General features: G+C 42.7%; 1 protein-coding gene across 4 annotated transcripts; it reads left to right on the plus strand.

The window, feature by feature from the left end:
* Positions 1 to 375: 375 nt before the first annotated feature.
* TMEM209 (transmembrane protein 209) lies at positions 376 to 22,878 on the plus strand. 4 transcript variants are annotated; one of them, XM_069979211.1, is made up of 15 exons: positions 376 to 455; positions 5,032 to 5,173; positions 5,574 to 5,632; positions 6,154 to 6,285; positions 7,442 to 7,644; positions 8,275 to 8,479; positions 12,595 to 12,770; positions 15,458 to 15,529; positions 16,392 to 16,488; positions 17,349 to 17,474; positions 18,419 to 18,516; positions 19,223 to 19,337; positions 19,937 to 20,034; positions 21,216 to 21,289; positions 21,853 to 22,878. In XM_069979211.1, exons 2-15 carry the CDS (start codon positions 5,088 to 5,090, stop codon positions 21,908 to 21,910), a joined length of 1,599 nt encoding a protein of 532 aa, XP_069835312.1. In that variant the 5' UTR covers positions 376 to 455; positions 5,032 to 5,087; the 3' UTR covers positions 21,911 to 22,878. The 4 variants fall into 4 exon arrangements, with proteins under 4 accessions (XP_069835312.1, XP_069835301.1, XP_069835304.1 ...); XM_069979200.1 differs by having other exon boundaries at positions 394 to 686; XM_069979203.1 differs by having other exon boundaries at positions 394 to 623.
* The last annotated feature ends 1,220 nt before the right edge of the window (positions 22,879 to 24,098 follow it).

Below are 24,098 nucleotides of genomic sequence, written 5' to 3' on the forward strand. Positions count from 1 at the left end.
TCACTTTAAGCGACTAGTCCTTGAGAATGGGATTCCGCCAATTCAGTGTGAATGAGCTAATACTGTGATAGATTGGGTCCAGACCAATAGGGGAATAGATGTTCCCTGCAGATGATGAGAAATAGCTGCTATAGAGCCGGCTAATCCCCATGACTGGTGAGGACCAGCTCCTTCTGATTTATGGGAAATAGCCATAGCGAGATAGCTAAATACTGGATCTCTGCAGAATCTCACCACTAGGGGGCGAGAAGGTCCTTTCCATGGGAAATAGCTGCTGCTGTAGAGCCGGCCAACCATGATCACCTGGCGCTTCTGAGTTATGGGACAACCATCGCGGCAGTAACTCTGCACCTTGTGTTCCACCAGCTGCCCGGCCACGCCCCTTCCTGAACACTCCAGTCACGTGAGGTTGACGTCATGACTCCAGGATTGTTACTCCACGCTGACTGGCGCCGGTAGGCGGGAAGTTGTCTCATATATTACTGTGGCGGCTTGGATCCCGGTACCGAGCAGGGGAGGAGCAGAATGATCGCCGGAGCCGCCCCGTGCTGTGTCGGCCACTTTACTGTTTGAACGGGACTCTCTTGGCACTTCCGCTTCCTCGGTGGTGACAGCCGTGCCCGGTGTGTGGAGCCGGGTATAACCCGCAGTGATGGCTGACAGCAACAAGAGCAGCCCCTTCCTCGGTAACGTGCCGGGTGCTCGTGTATTACCGACCGCATGCAGCCTGTGTATAGGCGCCCGTGGTATAGGGTCACTTTGCCCGTACACGTGCTGTGCGGGGGCAGGGCAGGAACAGACATGGCGGGGGGTAGTTATAGAGGAGGTGATGGGAGGACAGGAGGCTGATGGTTACACCGAGCCCTGGGGAGAGGTGTGTGAGGTGCTGGGGAGGGCTCATGTCTGTACGAGGGGGGGACTGCCTCACATGCCCGGCTCTCTATGGGAAAGGCTGGATTGTTACTGTCACACACCTGTCCCAATAGGTCAGTGCTGGAGTAGTAGTAGTATTGTCTCACACACCTGTCCCAATAGGTCAGTGCTGGAGTGATAGTAGTATTGTCTCACACACCTGTCCCAATAGGTCAGTGATGGAGTAGTAGTATTATTGTCTCACACACCTGTCCCAATAGGTCAGTGCTGGAGTGATAGTAGTATTGTCTCACACACCTGTCCCAATAGGTCAGTGCTGGAGTAGTAGTAGTATTGTCTCACACACCTGTCCCAATAGGTCAGTGATGGAGTAGTAGTATTGTCTCACACACCTGTCCCAATAGGTCAGTGCTGGAGTAGTAGTAGTATTGTCTCACACACCTGTCCCAATAGGTCAGTGCTGGAGTAGTAGTAGTATTGTCTCACACACCTGTCCCAATAGGTCAGTGCTGGAGTAGTAGTATTGTCTCACACACCTGTCCCAATAGGTCAGTGATGGAGTAGTAGTATTATTGTCCCACACACCTGTCCCAATAGGTCAGTGATGGAGTAGTAGTATTATTGTCCCACACACCTGTCCTAATAGGTCAGTGCTGGAGTAGTAGTATTGTCTCACACACCTGTCCCAATAGGTCAGTGCTGGAGTAGTAGTATTGTCTCACACACCTGTCCCAATAGGTCAGTGCTGGAGTAGTGGTATTATTGTCCCACACACCTGTCCCAATAGGTCAGTGATGGAGTAGTGGTATTATTGTCCCACACACCTGTCCCAATAGGTCAGTGCTGGAGTAGTAGTATTATTGTCTCACACACCTGTCCCAATAGGTCAGTGATGGAGTAGTAGTATTGTCTCACACACCTGTCCCAATAGGTCAGTGATGGAGTAGTAGTATTGTCTCACACACCTGTCCCAATAGGTCAGTGATGGAGTAGTAGTATTATTGTCCCACACACCTGTCCCAATAGGTCAGTGATGGAGTAGTAGTATTGTCTCACACACCTGTCCCAATAGGTCAGTGCTGGAGTAGTAGTATTATTGTCCCACACACCTGTCCCAATAGGTCAGTGATGGAGTAGTAGTATTATTGTCCCACACACCTGTCCCAATAGGTCAGTGATGGAGTAGTAGTATTATTGTCCCACACACCTGTCCCAATAGGTCAGTGATGGAGTAGTAGTATTGTCTCACACACCTGTCCCAATAGGTCAGTGCTGGAGTAGTAGTATTATTGTCCCACACACCTGTCCCAATAGGTCAGTGATGGAGTAGTGGTATTATTGTCCCACACACCTGTCCCAATAGGTCAGTGATGGAGTAGTAGTATTGTCTCACACACCTGTCCCAATAGGTCAGTGATGGTGTAGTAGTATTGTCTCACACACTAGGGCTGGGCGATATAAACGATATGCCAAAATATCGTCATCAATTCGGTTGACGATATAGATTTTTGGCATATCGTCATATCGCGATATACCACGGAGCGGTAGTGAATAAGCTTCTCACTTACCGCTCCGTGGTACCGCGCTGCAGGGCCTTCCGTTCACGCATCGTCAGCGCGCTAGCGCGCTGATGCGTGTGACGTCAGGTCTCCCAGTGCATGCTGGGAAGAAGACGCGGCCCGTCTCGCCTCGCGGACTCCATCAGCCAGCCCTGCAGGAAAGGTAAGTAGCAGAGGGGTCGGGGGTGGCAGATGGCTTGGCATGGGGCTGATGATGGCCCTGGCTGGCTGGCACATGAAATGGCTGGAAAACTGAGAGAGGAGATGACTGGCACTGTGGGGGGGGGGGGCTGATGACTGGCAACGGGGGGCTGATGACTGGCAACGGGGGGCTGATGACTGGCAACGGGGGGCTGATGATTGGCAAGGGGGGCTGATGACTGGCAAGGCGGGTGATAACTGGCACAAGGGAGGGCTGATGACTGGCACAGGGTGGGCTGATGGCACAGGGGAAGGCTGATGACTGGCAAGGGGGGCTGATGACTGGCAAGGGGGGCTGATGACTGGCGCAAGGGGGGCTGATGGCACAGGGGAGGGCTGATCACTGGCACAGGGTGGGCTGATGGCACAGGGGAAGGCTGATGACTGGCAAGGGGGGTGATAACTGGCACAAAGGGGGCTGAAGGCATAGGGGAGGGCTGATCACTGGCACAGGGGAAGGCTGATGACTGGCAAGGGGGGGGGATGAGTATACACACAAAAAAAAATTTATATATCGTGATATATCGTTATATCGTGCATGCATCAAATTATATCGTGATATAAATTTTAGGCCATATCGCCCAGCCCTATCACACACCTGTCCCAATAGGTCAGTGATGGAGTAGTAGTATTATTGTCCCACACACCTGTCCCAATAGGTCAGTGATGGAGTAGTAGTATTATTGTCCCACACACCTGTCCCAATAGGTCAGTGATGGAGTAGTAGTATTGTCTCACACACCTGTCCCAATAGGTCAGTGATGGAGTAGTAGTATTGTCTCACACACCTGTCCCAATAGGTCAGTGCTGGAGTAGTAGTATTATTGTCTCACACATCTGTCCCAGTAAGTCAGTGCTGGAGTAGTAGTATTATTGTCTCACACATCTGTCCCAGTAAGTCAGTGCTGGAGTAGTAGTATTATTGTCTCACACATCTGTCCCAGTAAGTCAGTGCTGGAGTAGTAGTATTATTGTCTCACACATCTGTCCCAGTAAGTCAGTGCTGGAGTAGTAGTATTATTGTCCCACACATCTGTCCCAATAGGTCAGTGCTGGAGAAGTAGTATTATTGTCCCACACATCTGTCCCAATAGGTCAGTGCTGGAGAAGTAGTATTATTGTCCCACACATCTGTCCCAATAGGTCAGTGCTGGAGAAGTAGTATTATTGTCCCACACATCTGTCCCAGTAAGTCAGTGCTGGAGAAGTAGTATTATTGTCCCACACATCTGTCCCAGTAAGTCAGTGCTGGAGAAGTAGTATTATTGTCCCACACATCTGTCCCAGTAAGTCAGTGCTGGAGAAGTAGTATTATTGTCCCACACATCTGTCCCAGTAAGTCAGTGCTGGAGAAGTAGTATTATTGTCCCACACATCTGTCCCAGTATGTCAGTGCTGGAGAAGTAGTATTACTGTCATGCACACCTGTCCCAATAGGTCAGTGCTGGAGAAGTAGTATTACTGTCACACACATCTGTCCCAATAGGTCAGTGCACATGTAGGATACATAAGTGGCATTCCATTATACCCTTTACTGTTTTGGATGGGAAAAACAGTGATGCCTGACGCTCATATTGATGGAATGTAGTTGACTCAAGTCAGTGAGTACATTGGGCACCGCTGGGATCTATTTTGTGGATCTTTACAATTTCATCTTTAATCCGTTGCCTCCGCAGCCTGACTTGGCCTTAATGCCCAGGGCCTGTTTTTAAAAAATTCTCTTTATGTAGTAATAACTCTGCGATGCTTTTCACTATCGCAGTTATCTTGAGATGTTTTTTCATTACATATTCTGTTTGTGGTATACTTTTGTTGACACTCACTAGTTTAAAAAAAAAAAAAAAAACACATTTGTGCAAAAATTAGAAAAAAATGATGTTTATATTTCAAATTCTTTTTCTAAAAAAGTCATGCCATATGAACTAATTATTACTGCAGCATTTATAACAGCCCTACTTTATGTTGACATGATTTGGTGAATGTCCTTTTACTTTTTAGGATGGTAAAGGGCTTTGAAATTGTGCAGCAAATTTTTAGTAAAATTTCAAATTCTGACTTTATTAGCGACCAGTTCATTTCTGAATTGGATTTATTTGGCCTGTATTTAAGTAATCCCCATAAATCCCTCCAAAACAGTGCATTTAATTTGTTTCTTTGCATACCTTTAGACGGTCATCTGAGCCCGCCAGCTGCACTGGGTATGACTGTCATTAGTGTAAGGTGTCTGGTCGCCTTTAGTGCACATCATTGCTCTGGGGAAGTCAACATAGCCAGCTAGAGAACCAGATATGCATTGCTAAAACAAATAAATATAACATGTTTTAAAAGACAAGGAGGTACATGCCAGGGATGTTTGGATGTAATTTGTATATAATATCACTTGGCTCTAATTTATTAGGAGAGAAGACTGAACAACGGAGTCCATCTATATCATTTATTGATACAGCCATCAAGATGCGGAGAGAGGCACATGCTCGAAATGTTGTCCTGGCCTGGGGTCTTCTAAATTTGTCTCTGGCAGGAATGATTTATACAGAAATGTGAGTAAACCTAGAAAGGATTTAACCTCCCTGACCTTCCCAGTAAGGGTGCGTTTACACAGAAATTTATCTGACTGATTTTTGAAGCCAAAGCCAGGTACAGACCATAAACGGAACAGTTCATAAAGGAAAGACTGAGATTTCTCCTTTTCAGATCCATTCCTGGCTTTGGCTTCAATAATCTGTCAAATAATCTCTGTAAACACTTCATAAGACCTGTGTTACCACCATAACTGTCAGCGCTTTTATATTCTTAATTCGTGATGTCAGTTTCCCTTGAAGAATAGCCTTTTATAAATATTTTATGAGAGCCCAGTGCTCTTGGCAAAGATCTGTAGTTATTAATTATCAAATGCATGCTATAATTAGAAATGCTTTGTAATATTATTTTCTATTTTAGGACTGGTAAAATAATCAGTACGTATTATAAAATTTCATGCTGGCCCTTATGGTACATTGGTAAGTTGTGATGCACTTTTTCACATAAACATCTACAATTAAACCTTTACATTTGCAATGCTTATTCTATCCAATTCTACCACAACTACTTCGCTAAGACTGAATTTACATGTAGGAACATAATTATCAAAGTACACTTACCAATCTTCGTGCCCATAGCGCCGCTCCTGGGTCTTACTGACAGCCTCCTGAAGCTCCTCCAGTTGCAACGTCACACACCCAGCTGATGGATTGCCCACTCAGCTAATCAGTGACTGGCTGAAAGGGCAATTCATCACAACATTGCAGCTGGAGGAGCTGGGTATGTGACTTTCCCAGATGTCATTGACACCCGGGAACTGCTCTAAAGGGGTGTGGGGCTAAGTATTTATGTTCCCGCACCCCTCTGCCTTCCTGACAATTTTATTTATTTAATTTTTTTTCATGGAACTCTTAAATAATGTACAATAAACTTGAAGTAATATAAATAAACTGGACATTTAACTTGTAGTCTTTCAATATCTTTTCCCCTTTCTTAACAGAACTGGCACTTGCTTTACTGTTCAGTCTAAATGCATTAGTTGACTTCTGGAGGTATTTCAAATACTCTATGACATCGCCAAATCTTACACTTAGCCCTTCCCAGCAAAAACTTCTAGGAGTACAATATTCATGTGAGTATATACGAAGACATTTACTATGAGTCTTAAATGTGTGATTTTTCTAGAGTATTAGTCAGTCAGCCAAATACAACTAATTTAACAAACTATTTCTAAATTTGGGAATGGAATAGTTGCAGAAAACTGCGCAAATAAATTCATCTGGTATTGACCAGACGTAGACCTGCACCAGGTTGTGCGATTTTTGGGCGGCGAATCCCGAATTATGCAAATTTTTGAGTGAATACTCACAACAGACAGAACTAAAAAAAAAACAACCTACAAAATACCAATATGTCTGCACACTCAATGAATAGTAGAAATAATAGAAGAAATATTACAGAATAAAGAATATCAATTGCACACAATATATTAAGTTACTATAACTTTTTTGTGGCTTTTATTTATGTATTTTAAACTGTTACAGATAATGTAAAGTTCAGAGCATAATATTACAATACCAGATCACTGCTGGGTGTTTCGTTCAGAATAAGACCTTTATCAACAGGGCATACTATGTACATGAAATGTTGCCTGAGGAAGGCTCTATGTTTGTGAGCCGAAACGCGTTGCGTCTGTTAATAAATACAGCTTGTTATAATATTATACCGCTTGGAGATTCTCCTTAATGGTGTATGATATACTGGATTTCCCTACACCTGCACCAGGCTCGTTTGGAAGGTTGTTTCCTGTCCCATTTGGTTGCTGCTGGGAATTTGCTGTATTGCTACATGAAAAGATAGGCAGACCGTGTTGTAACCTGCTTAGGGGATGATGGCGGCCAGACCCTAGTATTCTACTAGCGTCTATTCAATGCATATATTCATTTTAGCCGGACAGAAGCCAAATGATTCTCTTTTGGCCCCTGTCAGGATAATGCAACCCCAGAGACACATTTAGAATGTATGCTGATTGCATGCATTGCTTACATATTAAATACAAGAATATGTCTATGATGCAGTAACCTCTTTAGGGTTTTAAATTTTGTTCTATGTCAGCTGAATTCTCTTCACTGGCATGCATAATGTAATACAGCATACAATTATGATTTTAAAAGTAGAAATGTTTCTTTTCAGGTAACTGATGTTACAAAGATGGAGAGCCTTCATTTTATCTAGTGTGTGTGTTTGTAGATGCTTCTCTTACTAAATGAATAATTCTTCACTTGCAGATGTACAGTGTACTCCACCTAAGGATCTTGTGAAGTGTGTTGTCCCAGCATCCACACCTTCCCCCAGCATTCAGGGGCAAAGTGTATTGAGTTACAGTCCATCACGTTCACCCAGCACCAGTCCCAAGTTCTCTTCTAGCTTCATCAGTGGCAGCCCTTTTGCTGCAGCTGTACCCTACTCGCCAAGCAATAATTACACCAAGGTAATACCTAATGAGTAAATTTGTTATTGCTTTTTAAGATCATCCATTATTATTTGTATGTTAATGAAATATTTAGAGGGACAGTAGAACAGTGGCTGATATTGACATGGTGGCCTTGTCTTTTTATCCTAGAATGAGGTTTAAAGGAGAAAACACAGAGGCCAGGCACTATGGGGGAATTTACTAAACTGTCTGACTGTTCTTGCTTTTAAAAATTCTACATTTTTACCCAAGCATGGCTTTCCACTAAAGTTCTGATGTTTTCACTTTAGCTCCCCACTGGCACCACTTTCAAGTGGGAAGGGTGTGGCTTCTGCAGTCTGACTTGTTAACTACAATATTCCTGGAAATTTACACCACTCATAGCATATGTTCAGCACTAAATACAAATATTAATACTGCCAGGTATTGTGGTAGTAAAAAGTTGTCATGCATCCACTGTGGACCCTACTAATTGCTTAATTGAGGTCTTATGGGACAAAAGTCAAGCATGTGTGCTGCTGCCGCCCCTCCATTCAATGGAGCTTGCCAGAAATAATTGGGTGCGGGACACACTTTGAATTGAATGGCAGCACTGTTACTGTGGGTTTGTTTTCTGTAGCAAATTGAAATTTTCATTTCTCCTTTCAGATGCAAAACTTTAGTCCCACTCCAGGATCACCACCATATCCCAGCAGTATTGGTCCACTGGAAAACAGTGGCTTAAGATCTCGGTATCGATCATCACCGTTTGCTTATAGTTCCCCTGCTGGCAAGGATGACTACATGACTGATCTCAAATCGTTGGATACGTTTATCCGTGGTGAAGAAGAAAAGCAACAACGTTCTCAGCTAGGTATGGATTTTCAAAAAGCGGTAAAGTGAATTTAAAGTGCTACTATCATTTGTACAGCCTTATGACATGTCATCAGACAAGTCAAAAGTTACTGATTGCAGCACGTCTCACTAAGGAGCCTTAAGAGAGTGCAAAACAGTCGACAGGGAGTCTGTGTTTCTCTACGTCCCATTATGTTTTATTGGATACTATAAAGATGAAGCTTTTAGGGTGCCTTTACACGTACCTGATCCGCAGCGGATTTCACGCTGCGTGTTTGCAGCAAAATCCGCTGCGTATCCTGGTAGTGTAAAGGTCTATGGGTTATATCCGCAGCGGATATGTAACCCGGCCCCTTTAACCCCTGCAGCCCCGGCCTGGACATACATTACCTGCTCCTGCTTGCTTCAGGGCCTCCCAGCATCTCCCTGCGGTCAGCCAATCAGTGCGCTGCCCCACCGCAGCGCACTGATTGGCTGACCACAAGATTCCGGGAGGCTCCGAAGCAAGCAGGAGCCTGGAGCAGGTGATGTATGCTCCAGGGCTGCCTCCAGCCTGGAGCATACATTACCTGCTCGGCACCGCGGCTGTGTGAAGCTCCTGGCTCCCGCCGCGGCGCCGAGCAGGTAATGTATGCTTCGAGCCGGGTCACAGCGCAATGAAGTTTTGCTGTGGGTATGTGACCCCATAGGCCTTTACTATTCCCGGATTCGCTGCTAATCGCAGCGTGAAATCCGCTGCGGATCTCGTACGTGTGAAGGCACCCTTAGGGTACAAACACACACACACACACACACACCGTATACGTAGCAGATCTGCAGCAGATTTAGTGGTGCAGATTTGATGCTGTGTTCAGTTATTTAGATCTAATCTGCTGCGTATCGCAGCAGTAAATACGCTGCGTATACGGTGTGTGTGTGTTTGTACTCTTAAAATGAAGTGCAGTGGTATGTAATCTTGTATATACTTCTGTGTGTTAAGCTGAGCAACACCTGCAGCACTGATGAGATGTGACTCACCTGACTGAGCACAAATGCCTTGAACCAGTAGTGCTGGTGAGATAGATGGCCAAGGGTGCGTTTACACAAAGATTTATCTGACAGATTTTGGAAGCCAGAGCAAGGAATGGATTTGAAAAGAGGATAGATCCCAGTCTTTCCTTATGACCTGTTCTCTGTTTATAGTCTGTTCCTGGTTTTGGCTTCAAAGATCTGTCAGATAAATCTGTCTGTCTAAACGCAGCATAACTGGACAGAGCAATAAGCAGCCAAATCAGGCTGATCGTTTCTTTAGGTCCAGACCTAAAATCATCAGCCGCCGGCCACGCATCACTAGATGTAATAGCGACACGCGACCTGGCGGCTAATGACTAAATAAACTGATACATTACCGGTCCACGCTCCCGATCTCCTCCTGCCTTCTGCTTGCCTCCTGGCATCACACACTGCAGCTTTTTTGAGCTGACCGCTGCCAGTGATTGGCTGAGCAGCCTGTCAGCTCAGAGAAGCTGCAGTGTGCGGTGTCAGCAAGCTAGCAGGAGGAGACCGGGAGCGTGAACATCTTAGGGCAAGGGCTGCACTTTGTCTGTCCAGCCCTTGTGAAACGATAATCAAGCTGTGTATTAGGCTCAGTAAATGAGCGCCAATCTAGCATATCAGCACGCGTTTACATAATTGATCGAGCAGCCTTCGGCCTATCTAATAGGACCGCAACTGAGACTCACTGCCATCCCAAGTTACAGTAGGAGGGGTGTGCATGGCACCACTCATTTCTCCATGGTGGTCAATCAAATCCAACTCTTTAGTTTAAAGGGGTTATCCAGCGCTACAAAAACATGGCCACTTTTCCCCCTACTGTTGTCTCCAGTTTAGGTGTGGTTCGCAATTAAGCTCCATTTACTTCAATGGAACTGAGTTTCAAAACCCCACCCAAACTGGAGACAACAGTAGGGGGAAAGTGGCCATGTTTTTGTAGCGCTGGATAACCCCTTTAATTCAGTGCTTCCCAACCTTTTCCACCTCAGGGCACACCTTGGAAAAAATTTTTCTCGGGGCACCCCTACTAAATGTTTTACAAAATAAGAAAACCGTCATACAGTGACTCACAGGTGACGTCTTCTTTCATCTGAGGCGTCACTTTCCCTTTTCCTCTCCATCCGCCATGATGATTTCTTCCAGCTACTTTTCATCTCTTCAGAACCTGCAAGACAAACAATTTAGGCTCCACACATTTCTAGCAACTTCCTTCCCTTTCTCCCTCCTGTCGGCTCCCAAAGTAACTGTGCTGTTTTGGTGTTATGTGCAGCAAAGCGAGTAGGAAAGTGGGATGCTCCCTGTATGTAGGATCCCCTGCTGTGATTAACTAATAATGCCCCCAGAGGTGCCCCCATGAACTAATAATGCCCCTAGAGGTGGTGCCCCCATGAACTAATAATGCCCCAGAGGTGCCCCCCCCATACACTAATAATGCCGCCAGAGGTGCCCCCCCCCCCCATATACTAATAATGCCCCCTGCTCTGCCCCTAAAAAAACCATTCTACTCACCTAATCCACACTGTGGCTCTTCGGGCTCCATCTTGCGAGCCACAGGGACGGGACTTCCGGCAGGCGTGATGACGTCACATCATCACGCCTGCCAGAGAGGTCGCGTCCCATAGGCTGCTGGCATGAAGTGCCGTCGGCCTATGGGAGTGAATATAGGAGCAGGACGCTGACACTTCGTGCTCCTATATTCTGCTTACTTTAAAGGGGTTGTCCGGCGATAAAAAATTATTCACAGAATAACACACATTACAAAGTTATACAACTTTGTAATGTATGTTATGTCTGTGAATGGTCCCCTTCCCCGTGGCCCCCCCCCCCCCCCCCACCCGTGTACCCGGAAGTGTGGTGCGCTATACATACCTGTCACGTGCCGACCACGGTCTCCGATCCTCAGCAGTGACGTCTTCTTCGGGCGGCAGGCGGATCTTCCCGAGTGCCGGCCGCCCTCTGCAGAGTCATCCGAAGCTCAGCCGCGATTGGCTGAGCATAACTGTGCTCAGCCAATCGCGGCTGAGCGGCTGATGACGCGGCCATGTCATCAGCTGCGATTGGCTGAGCACAGTTATGCTCAGCCAATCGCGGCTGAGCTTCGGATGACGCTGCAGAGGGCGGCCAGCACTCGGGAAGATCCGCTGGCCGCCCGAAGAAGACGTCACTGCTGAGGATCGGAGACCGTGGTCGGCACGTGACAGGTATGTATAGCGCACCACACTTCCGGGTACACGGGTGGGGGGGGGTGGGACACGGGGAAGGGGACCATTCACAGACATAACATACATTACAAAGTTGTATAACTTTGTAATGTGTGTTATTCTGTGAATAATTTTTTATCGCCGGACAACCCCTTTAACGTTCCGCCCGTTCATAGTGCGGGCGGAACATAAAAATGATCTGTGCATCCCGAGAAGCTGCGCGGCCGCAGCTTCTCGGAATGCTTAAAAAGACATTTCCCACCGGGATCCCGCGGCACCCTTGGCGGGTTCTCCCGACACACCAGTGTGCCGCGGCACCCCGGTTGGGAAACGCTGGTTTAATTAGTCTAAGTAATGGTACATTTACACGGAGCGATAATTCGCACAATCAATTGTTTAACTATTTTGAAGCAACAATTTGCTTTTTATAACGATCAGCGTTTAGACGAAGGGATAAATTGTTAGAAAATTCATTATTGCAATCGTTTTAAGATTTCTTAAGCCCCTCACACACAGGATGAATCACACATAGGATGAAGACTGTTTACACGAGCCAAATATGGCTCAAATGCGATTTTTTTTTTTATTTTATTTTTTTTTTTATTTATTGCTAAAATTCAAACGATAATTCGTTCCGTGTAAATGCACCATAAGGCTCTTGTATGTATCAGCGTGTATGCTTGGTGTCTAAACTGTGTTAGAAAGTTTTATCTTGGTTGTCTGTATAACCAGGACTAGTAAGTATTTTATGATATCTAGGTAGTAAAACAAAAGCTAATCTGTGGTACGGGTAGCTTGGCCATATAAATATATTCATGTGCTTACTGTTTGATGCATATATGACTGGAATTAACTTTTGATATTACTACAATATTTATTTAAAATTTTTATGGTAATTTAGGTAGTCCAGAATCCAGCTCAACATCAAACAGCCCAACCTTCTGGAATTATAGCCGTTCCATGGGCGATTATGCCCACACTCTGAGGAAATATCAGTACCAGCTGGCATGCAGGTCTCAGGCTCCTTCTGCACACAAGGATGAGACAGACCTTGGCTCCAAGCAGGCAGAGGAAGAGGTTTCTTTACTTTAACAAAATATTTTGTTTGTTTTCTTTAAACTGGTTAGAACCAGGTCCTGAAACATTAATTAATGGCTACTCCTACCTCCCCTTTTCCCTTGCTCACATATCAGGCTGTTTAATACGGCACTAAAGGGAACCAATCGGGCAGAATATGCCCCTAATGATAAGAAAACGTGCTGGGACATCACCGAGCCCTCCTTGATTACACCGTAATCTTACTTTTCTGAAGTCCCGCGCTGTGTGGTAATTAGCTCTAAGTAGTCACGGTGGGCTGAACTAGTCACGGTCCTGTGTGTAGCTAGGCAGGGTCCTGGGGGGTTTCGAGCGCTGTAATCAAAGACCTGTGCTCTGCTGACGTCACCCGGGGCTTGTGTTCCACGTCCCGGGGCCTGCGTACCACGTCGGCGGCGCTGCAACGCCTTTAGCACGCCATGCATGCATAGTATGGGAGAAGAGTGGAGTGGAGTTCTTTGAATCATGCCCCTTTGGGCGTGATTACAGCACTTGAAACCGCCCAGGACCGTGACTAGCTACGCCCAGGACCGTGACTAGTTCAGTCCACCGTGACTACTTAGAGGTAATTACCATACAGCGCGGGACTTCAGAAAAGTCAGATTACGGTGTAATCAAGGAGGGCACAGAGGATACAGGGGCATGTTTGGGAAGCGTGCAGGGTGATGTCCCAGCACGTTTCCTTATGATTAGGGGCATATTCGGTGTGATCGGTTCCCTTTAACTGTGTTTTCGGATACCCCAATATATATGTTTAATTCCTGTCTCAGTGTGCCATAGCTTGTATATGGGAGAGTGCGTGTTCCTCCACTAACGCCATTCTCCGCTTAAAGAAGTGACATGTCGCTTCTATGAGTGGAGAGTGGTGGAGCGCGCGCTCTACCATATACAAATTATGGCACACTGTGGCAGGTGGAATTCCGCCTGTTACACCATTGCATTAACTATACTATAAACTCCGAGATGCAACATGCCTAGTTGTCTTGACCACAAAGGGACCCATTGGTGGTGGGGGAATACCTGGCTATGTAGGTCAGACTCCAGATCTCCCCCACCCCCTTGCGCGATCTCTTACTTGTCTCATCATGTGAATAGGGGCTAAGTTAGTTTTTAAGTGAAAAACCTGTTTAATTTTTACATATCTGCAGGGTTTGCAGTTTTATAATTTTGTAATCCATTGTTGCTTCTGTCAGTCACTGAAAGGTTTAATGTTGCTCAAACGTACGAAAGCTTTAGGGCCCCTAGTATATGTAATAAAACAATGTCTAGGTCCTCTAGAGTGGGAGAAGGTGGATGCCTTTTTAAAGGGGGCTGTCGGGCAGTAGCAAATATTTCCCATGTAGCTGCAGTCACATCCTATGCTTACACCTCTGCGCTCCCCCAGTATCCCCTGCTGAATGCAGACACTTCACTTCAAGGACAAACTCTTGGAGTGTCAGCTCACTCAGCCAATAATAGGCCACGGGACTGAGCCACACATCTTGTAACTTACGGGCCTTACGGACACGCGGCTTTGTCATTACAGTGCCGTGAAGATTATCATCATGCCAGGCTGGGGAAACATAAATAAGCTCTTAGAGTCCTTTTACACAGATTTATCTGACAGATTTTTAAAGCCAAAGCCAGGAATGAATCTGAAAAAAGGAGACAGTCTTTCCTTTATGACCTGTTGCCTGTTTAGTCTGTTCCTGGCATTGGCTTCAAAAATCTGTCAGATAAATCTGTGGAAAGGCACTCTAAGGGTCAATTTACACAGGAAGATTCTGACAGATTATCTGCCAAAGATTTGAAGCCAAAGCTAACAATGAATTTGAAAAGAGGAGAAATCTCAGGCTTTCCTTTATGACATGATCTTTGTTTATAGTCTTTTTCTGGCTTTGGCTTCAAATCTTTGGCAGATAATCTTTCTATGTAAATGGACCCTTAGGCCGGGTTCACACTACGTAAAAAACACGGCCGTATTTCATACTAACGGCCGTAGTTGCACAAACAACGGCCGTTATTTACAAAACAGCCGTTGTTTGCGCAACTACGGCTGTTCGTAAAAAAAACACAGCCGTTTTTCATACTAACGGCTGTAGTTGCACAAACAGCCGTTATTTACAAAATAACAGCCGTTGTTTGCGCAACCACAGCTGTTAGTATGAAATACGGCCGTGTTTTTTACTTAGTGTGAACCCGGCCTAATGGTGCTTTACACAAGAAGATTTATCTGACAGATTTTGAAAGCCAAAGCCAGGAATGGATTTGAAAAACAAATCCCAGTCTTTCCTTTATGACCGTTCCCTGTTTATGGTCTGTTCCTGGCTTTGGCTTAAAAAATCTGTCAGATTTGTGTAAACGCACCAATAGTCATGGATTGGATAAGCAAGCTGTCACTCCAGACACGTCCGTCTCAAAAGTGAGGTATCTGCAGTCAGCGGGGGACACAGGAGAAACTGCCAGCAGGATTTTGGGAAAATGCGGACTTGTAAACACCGGCTGTTTGATTATTTTCTGTATGACTACAGCTGTACTGGAAACTTTTTAAAGGGGTTATCCGATATTAGAAAGAGGATGCCAATTTTCATTTACTCAGTTCTCTCATTAACATTTTCAGAGTATACTTAATGTGCTTTTCCTTTTTCTCTTTTTTTTTTTTTTTTTTTTTTTTTTTTTTTTTTTCATAGATCTGGGCAAGAGTTACAATGAATCGCCAACTTTTGGACCACATGGATTCATGGACAGAAAAATTCAGGAATGTATGTCCTACTCTTTTTAGTGTATGTTCACATGATGCAAATTCATTATGAAGTTCCCAACAGATATAAAATACAATTTTATTTATCACACTTTGTGGAATAGAAACTGGTGTAAGCAGCCCATAGAAACCATTCACAGCTCAGATTTCATTTTACCGCAGCTGAAAACCGGGCTGTCATTGGTTGCTGTGAGCAATTTACACAAGTTTCTATTTCACACCCTTTGATAAATCTGGACCATTGATTTTGTTTTAGGGCCCTATTACACCAACAGATTATCTGACAGATTTTTTTTTTTTTTTTTAACCAAAGCCAGGATTGGACATTAAACAATGAACAAGTAATAAAGGAAAGACTGAGATTTCTCCTCTTTTCTAATCCATTCCTGGCTTTGGCTTAAGGAAATCTGTCAGATAATCTGTTGGGGTAATAGGGCCCTTACTGCAACTGGTTCATAGCGGATCCTTAGCTTGACGATTTAAAATATTAACAGTATGTCCATTTGATGTGTCAGAATAATTACTGGTAAAAGGGGGGGCTGTCAGCTTGTTACTTTAAAAAAAATAAAAAACAGGTTAGAGGCAGGAATCCAAAGTATTCATGAAATAAACAATCCCCTCACAGACCAGTTCTGGAATACTGACTCAAATACATTTGATTTCTGTCTTGGCGCTGGCATTGCACTGCAACAAGTAAACAGAGTTCTCTAACTACTGCATATTCACACATAAGTGATGCATTGCTAAGATCACCATACCTACCTAATACTACTTTGTTGCCCTGAGACATACAAAACAGGCTGATGGGTTTCCTTTAATTTGCATAACTTCTTTTTTTTTTTTTTTTTCTTCTCTCCCCCTAGTGGATTAATGAAACCATTTTGGTGCCGTTGGTTCAAGAGGTAGAAACTGTTAACATGCAGATAAGAAGGCTTGGATGTCCTGAGCTGCAAATAGGAGGTAAATAAATTGAGCTTTATTAATATACTCTGCGTATATTATAAGCGTTCTCCCAGCTTATGTTTGGCAAATGAAGTTTAATGAAAGTCCCTATTACACAAGGCTTTATCTGCTGATAAACATAACAAAATCCGCCGTCCACGCAAAGAGTTGACAACAGATTTCATTTGACAATATCATTGAGTCTATGGGACAGGCGGAACTTCAAGCGGAGTCCATCACACAGATTCCGCTTGAAATATCTGTGCATATTCCGTAGTGTGCACATACCCTTAGGGTATGTTCACACTGAACAAATCGGGTGGAATTTTTACCGTGAAATCCCGCATGTCTGTGTGTCATTGACCCTCTATGGGAAAGAGCGCGCTCCTCCGCAGCTGCGGCTCTCCACTCAAGGAGGTGACATGTCGCTTCCTTGACCGGAGAGGGGAGGAAGCGGATGCTCGTGCCCTCCCATTGACTCACTGCAGGAGACTGAGCTTAGTGTGAGCATACCCTTATAGTGGGAGTCGGGCCATCTAACTAGGCTGTAACACGCATTGGAAAGTTTAATTAATATGTTACTTGTGTGGTTCTTGGTTGTATGGATTGTTAGTATTTACCTTCATTCTGCTGGTTTTACTTTTGTGTTATAAGGGTGTATTTTGTTTTTGGGTGTTATGCTAAATTATTTGCTTCTGTAGTTGAAAATTCATGTGTGTATGTACAGAAAACCTCCTCTATCAACTCTAGATTTTGGTCACCTGTACATCTAGAATGTCTTTGTATGCAGAAGGGGATAACTGAATAGCTGAATTGGTATTACTGAATCTCCAGTAATTATTTTGTATTTATTTTAACTGCTTTGTATTTACTTCTAGAATCTAGCATTAGCAGTTTAAAGCAAGCGGCTCTAGTGAAGGCACCACTGATCCCTTCATTGAATGTTATTGTTCAGTACCTGGACATCACTCCAAATCAGGAATACCTTTTTGAGCGTATTAAAGGTAACAACTTCCGTGTCCTAAATAGTAAACAACAGATTTTTATTTTTTTTTGTTCTCTATTTAAAAGGGGGCGATTTTATTTTAATAGAAAGCTTTTGACAAAGTGCTCTTTAAGAACACATCACAAAAGGCTTAAGTTTATCTATTGGTAACTTAGCGGGTGCGCTGCATTTTGTGTCTTGCAGCTTGCACTTGGACTAGTTCCTGTTCTGTATCTTTTCTGTCCCAGTGTTTCCAATTACCTTGTTGCTCTCCTGTTCATATAGTAAGATAACTTTTTGCCCTTTGACACTACTACGGACGGCTTGTACACAGATTTACCCAGCCTTTATTAAATGCAATGGGCGAAATACACTTCTGTGCAAAGAGAGCTCCCTCAGATTTAAATAACTTTAAAAATTAAATGCCCAAATGCTATTAAATACCTTTTTTAGAATGCTTTCTAATTTAAAAGAAGAGGGGCAATCTTCTGATTTAGGGCCCTATTACACCAACAGATATCTGACAGGTTATATTACAGATTTTTTTAAGACCAAGCCAGGAATTAATTTGAAAAAAAGGAGTAATCTCAATCTTTCCTTTACGACCTGTTCTTTTTTTTTTTTTTTTTTTTTTTTATCAGTTTTATGCAAAAAAATGGATAAAAAAAAAATGATGCATTTGTGTAAATTCACTTTGATCCGTTTTTCTTTCCCCATGTTGTGTTGCATTATAAAAAAAAAAAAAAAAAAAAATCAAAAGCTTTTTTTTAACGTACACAATCGTCCTTTTTTTTTTTTTTAATTTTTTTTTTTTTTTTTCCCCCATCTATTTTGCATAAAACAGATGAGAAAAACAGTTAGCAAAAATGCAGTTTGAACCCAGCCTTACTGGGGTGGGGAGTTGGTCATGCTCTTGTAATTCCTTAGCATTTTTCTCATATGCTATTTTCTATTCTCTCCTAGAATTGTCCCATGGAGGATGCATGAGCTCTTTCCGGTGGAATGGAGGTGGAGACTTTAAAGGACGGAAATGGGACACTGACCTACCTACAGATTCAGCGGTATGGTATTCTTCTTCTGCCCACTCTGGTTTATTGGCAGCTTTCACTGTACACATTAACTCAGAAAAAGCTGCAAATCACTAGGCCTTAGTCAGGATAAGCCGTTTTTCCTAGCTGTTCAGATGCTGTTACTCTGCTTTTTAAGAACTCAGACTCTAGATCATTTAAACCTTTATATCTCAGAGCTCAACTTCTATCCATTTATCCTATGCTCTTAGGTCAGGCAGCATAAATCATTAGGCAGATCTTTAAAACTATACCTACTGTATGTTAACTGTGATTTCAAATGGACTGTTACTAATTTTAAGACAGAAGACTCTCTAGCACTGCTAGCTTACAATCAGCGTCCTTCTGAAATAGTATAGCCTCTCTAAAGAGGATTGAGAAGGTGGTACAGAACTTGGACAACTTATTGCATGATCTCATGTCTGAGATGGTAGACCACTTCATTCAGCCAGCTGTTCATTGAGTGGGCCCCCTTTCTCTTCTGAAACCAGAATGTGGTGTGCAGCAGGACTGAGCTCCATCGAAGAAGATGACTTGGAAAGTTTAGTGCCCCCCCCCTTACACACACACCCTTTCTTATATGAAAGAATTCCTGGACAAGACCTTTTTAAGACAACTGTGATTTATCTAATATGGTTCTTTTTTAAGAGGGTTGTTTAATAGTTGACTTACTATAAAAAAAAATTGTGTTTTGTTGTAGATACTCATGCATGTTTTCTGTACTTACCTTGATTCTCGACTGCCCCCTCATCCTAAGTATCCTGATGGCAAAACGTTCACCTCTCAACACTTTGTTCAGACACCTGATAAACCCGGTAACTTTAAAATGACTACAGGTTTTGAGATACATGTTTTGTAATGTTTAAGACCTTTATAAACTCCTGATTCAAGCACGATTTATGCTTTTATATTTCAAGAAATTTTCAATTTCTGTCAGGTAACATACCCCAGCTGAGAAGATATGTAATGGGGAGGTTCTTCTATACGAAAGGAAATTATTTTACAGCAAAACTCATTGTCATCTGTACAGTATATATTGTACACTGTAAATACAGATTATATATTTTTCTCGTGTGTGTATACACAGCCTACGTGATTCTCCTATGCAGACTGCATTGTGTCTTCCTTTGTCTTTCCCAAGCTTGTGTGAGTTGGCCTCCAAGGTTTCTTTCACCCCTGTCTGTGATGTCATCTCTATTACTCCACTGTTCTCTCTACTACAGCAGTAGTGATTTTTCTCTGAGTAACAGCTAAATGGTGGGACATTTATAATATAGACTAGAAAGTTTCTCTTCAAATTTATGAAACTATTAAAAAAACAATGCTTATGTGCCAATAGCCTTTAAATTAACAATCTTGGTGCCATAACTTTTCTATGGCTTCTAATACCATTTTATTAATTGTCTTTTTATAGATACTACAAATGAAAATGTATTTTGCATCCACCAGAGCAACATCAATCCTCCACACTATGAACTTGTCTACCAAAAGCACATATACAATTTGCCAAAGGTAGTATTTTTTTTACAATGTGTGTATGTGCATACATTGCTTGCATGTTTGTGGCATTATGGGTACACTCAGTCATAACAGGTTATGACCTATCCTGGTGTGCCATCAGTTTTTCACATAAGAAGGACATTTCTTTGAACCAGTAGTAAATAAAATGTGTTAGGTGGTGTACACTAAAGAGAGAATTTGTCAGGTCTGGACCAGCTGCGGGTGGTAGAGATAAAAACCAAGTGATGCTTTTGTCTTTGCTGATGGTCATTTGCAAAGTTATAATATTTCTATTGTCTTGTAGCATTTTCCTTGCAATCTGATGTGCCACAACTGTCCGCAGCTCTACCTGGTAGGGACCTGACAGATTCCCTTTAACACGTTTGCCAGCAAGTAAGGCCTATGGGCCAGCATTGGGCCTGTCTAGGGCACATGTGTCAAACTAAGGCCCTTCAGCTGTTGCAAAACTTTAGCTTTGGCTGTCCAGGCATGATGGGAATTGTAGTTTTGCAACAGCTGGAGGGCCTGCATTTGACACCCCTGGTCTAGGGGGTTCCTATCGCCATCCTGATGGTGGATTCTACAGTAATCGCTGGATGCATGTGATAGAAGTGTGTTGCCTTTAAGAGCACCGCTCAAAATATTTTAGTGGCAACTATCTGCGTGGTGTAAGTATGGTCGGTAGAATGCTGTGGACTTTGTTTGGATAGCTTGTTGTGAGCCCTACCATTTGGAACTATTTAAATTTGAGAATGCAGTGTTATCTTCATATAACAACTACAGTTAAGATGTGCTTCAATGACCGGGGCACCTGAAAATCTAGCTATGTTCACGCTATAAAATAGGCAAGGAAATTCAAGCGGAATCTGCAGTGAGCATTCCGCTTGAAATTCTACCTGTCACATTGATTAAATGGGATTTCTGAAACACAATCTGCTCAATAAATTGACATGTTGATTCTTTGGGTGGATTGCGCTTGAAAAATCCCATTAAATCAATGTGACAGGTAGAATTTCAAGCTGAATCCGCAGTGTGGATTCCACTTGAAATTCCTCCCTTATTCTGTATTGTGAACATGCTTTTATTGTGACACCAAAAACAGCCGGCCACCCCTTTTATATGTAAAATGTGTACTACTGATATCTTGTCATAACTTGCTAATATAGTTATTGATTGGTTTTGTATATTTCAAGGGGCGAAACAATTTGTTCCATACATTGCTAATGTTTCTGTACATAATAAAGACTAAAGAATCTGGAATGCTTGGGTAAGTGTTATTGAATGAGATTTATTAAATGAAAAAAACAAACTCATTTATTTTAGGAATCTGAGGCTGCATTTACACATTCTGGCTATCAATACAGTAGTGCAAAGATTTATGATGCCCGGAGGGCTGTGACACTTCTGTGATTCAGGAAATGTGTGAATGCGGCCATAGTTCTTTACTTCATGGTATAAAAGTTGCTCAGTAATACAATTCCCAAAAATAAATTGCTTTCCATCACAGCCTCCCTGCCTACTTCCTAACTGTTAACAGTTTTCCACCCAAAGCCACGCCAAGGCTGGTACATTTCTGTGATAACTACTTGTCATACATACATCTGAATCGAATTTTCAATTATTAGAAAGTTCTTGCATTTAAACAGTGGATAAAAAAAATGCATGTATGGATTTTAAATGACTGTAAAATAGGGCATTATTGTTACATTCACAACAGGGTATGGCTTACTGGGTTTCATGAGGTGAAGACATTACTTGGTGATACGCTATCATATGTTAAATCATATATATGATCTACTACTATTTAACCTGCTCTCTCTTCTTTTTCAGACGAGTCAATCTTGGTTTATCTGGAGTGAATATATTGTGGATTTTTGGTGACATTTGAGTTTTTCAAACTTGAAATTTAATGAGTTTATAAACATGGCTTGAAAAAAAACTGTCTTTTTTGTATTTTGGGTCACACAATTACCCCCCCCCCCCCTCCCCCTTTTTTGTATCTTGTCTTTCATATATATCTATATGGACAATTTTAATATACTAGTATACTACCCATTATATATTTTATTATGGGTAGTATACAAGAACATTATATTACATTTATGTTCTGCCATTATTGCCTGATGTCCTCGTTCAGTGTAAATTGATCATGTGCAGATTTTGAAGTGCATGATTTGTTACTGTGATGTCTACTTAAAGAATCTTTGATACTTTATTGAACCTTTTGCTACGTTGACTCACATGGGTTTATATCCATTGCATGATAAAATTTTGTGTGACTTCCAGTTCATTTTTAAGGTTCAGCTATCTATTGAATGTCACCTAAGTTATATCGCACTCCCCTGGAGTCCTTTTGTGGCATATTCCAGCCCCCCACTAAATACTCTGCCTGTACTTAGAGACAGACCCATCTCGGCAGTGACGGCTTGCTCAGCCAATCACTGGTTGCGGCACTGTGCCACTTCATTCAGTGATTGTTTGATGAGTGTGCTTTGGAAGTAACGTTAAGTGGGGATCCAAAGAAGTGATAGTAGCACCCGGGGGAACATGGTAGAAGAGAATATGCTTTTTATTCTTTACTGTGCAGCCCAGAGTACCCTTTTTTTTTAAAGGTCACTTTTATTTTTGGAGAATTTAAATACCATGTTTTCAGTAGAGAAATGTATTTTAAATAATTGGATATTACCATAAAATGGTTACAATATTTCCAGTGGTGCATATAAAACAGTTGTAAATATTAGACTAAAGCAGTATTTCACCATTTACTTGCTGTTCAGTGTGTTTGTGATCTGTCAGTTCTAGGTATTTTTATATGAAATTGTTTATAAAATAAACTTTTCAAATTTTTTACTTTTACTTTTAGTATGAAACCTCCTTTCTTTTAGAGAATTGACTGACCAAAGCTTTCATAAACTGGCCCTGGAGGAAAAGTTCAGAATGCAACATAAAAAAGTTGGCACTACATTAACCCCTTCCCTCCTGGGCATATTTTCGTGTTTTCCTCCTCTGGTTTAAAAGGCCATAGCAGTTGCATTTTTTCACCTACAGGCCCACATGTGCCTATAATTCTTTGTGCAACTAATTGTACTTTGAAATGGCAGACTTAATTTGTGCATAAAATATATTGCGAAACCAAAAAGAATTATATGCACAGTAAAATTGAAAATAAAACGCAATATTTTTATTTGGGGTAATTTTGTGTTTACGCCATATGGTAAAACTGACTTGTTACGCATGTTCCTCAAGTTGTTACGATTACAGCGATATGTAACATGTATAACTTTTATATTTGATGACTTATAAAAAATCAAAACCTTTCAAAAAAACTAAATGTTCCTTAAAATCGCTCTATTCCCAGGCTTATAAGGCTTTTATCCTTTGGTCTATGGGGCTGTGTGAGGTGTCATTTTTTTGTGCCATGATGTGTACTTATCGGTACCTTGATTGTGCATATGTGACCTTTTTGTTCGCTTTTTATCACTATTTCTGAATTTGTGAACAAAAATGCGAAAGTTTGCACTTTGGGAATTTTTACGCTGTTTACCGTGCGAGATCAGGAATGTGATAATTTAATATTTCGGGCGATTACGCATGCGGCGATGTCAAATATGTTTATTTTTAGTCATAAAATGGGAAAAGGGGGCTGATTTTAAACTTTTATTAGGGGAGGGGATTTTTTATTAAACTTTTTTTTTCTTTTTTCACTCTCAGTAATTAGAAGCCCCTTTGGGGACTTCTACATACACAGCACTGATCTCCCATTGAGATCAATGCTGTGTATATAATAGAGCACCAATCCATCAGATCGGTGCTCTATTATAGTGGTCTGCTGCAGACCATCTAAATGGATTGCCGAGCCGGGATCAGCGTCATTCCAACGCTGAGCCCTGACCGGCTCAGTACACCGGATCGCGGTGTAGACAGTTAGAGTCAGCTGCATCTAACTGTCCTAATTAGCGGGCGCGGCTGATTGGCGGCACCCACTAATATCCGCGGTCCCGTGCTGCAGTAAGCAGCTGGGGTTGCGGCTCAGAGTGGGGCCGCAGCGTGTCCCTTTCTGAACCTCCACACCCCCC

This window comes from Dendropsophus ebraccatus, chromosome 1 (assembly GCF_027789765.1).
Source record: "Dendropsophus ebraccatus isolate aDenEbr1 chromosome 1, aDenEbr1.pat, whole genome shotgun sequence".
Lineage (NCBI taxonomy): Eukaryota > Metazoa > Chordata > Amphibia > Anura > Hylidae > Dendropsophus > Dendropsophus ebraccatus.

Bases quoted from the DNA above. Each gene is read 5' to 3' on its own strand.
- TMEM209 (XM_069979200.1), top strand. From the start codon at position 653: ATGGCTGACAGCAACAAGAGCAGCCCCTTCCTCG. The intron at 5,174-5,573 runs GTGAGTAAACCT...TTTCTATTTTAG, and splicing joins GGAATGATTTATACAGAAAT to GACTGGTAAAATAATCAGTA. The intron at 17,475-18,418 runs GTAACAACTTCC...ATTCTCTCCTAG, and splicing joins CCTTTTTGAGCGTATTAAAG to AATTGTCCCATGGAGGATGC.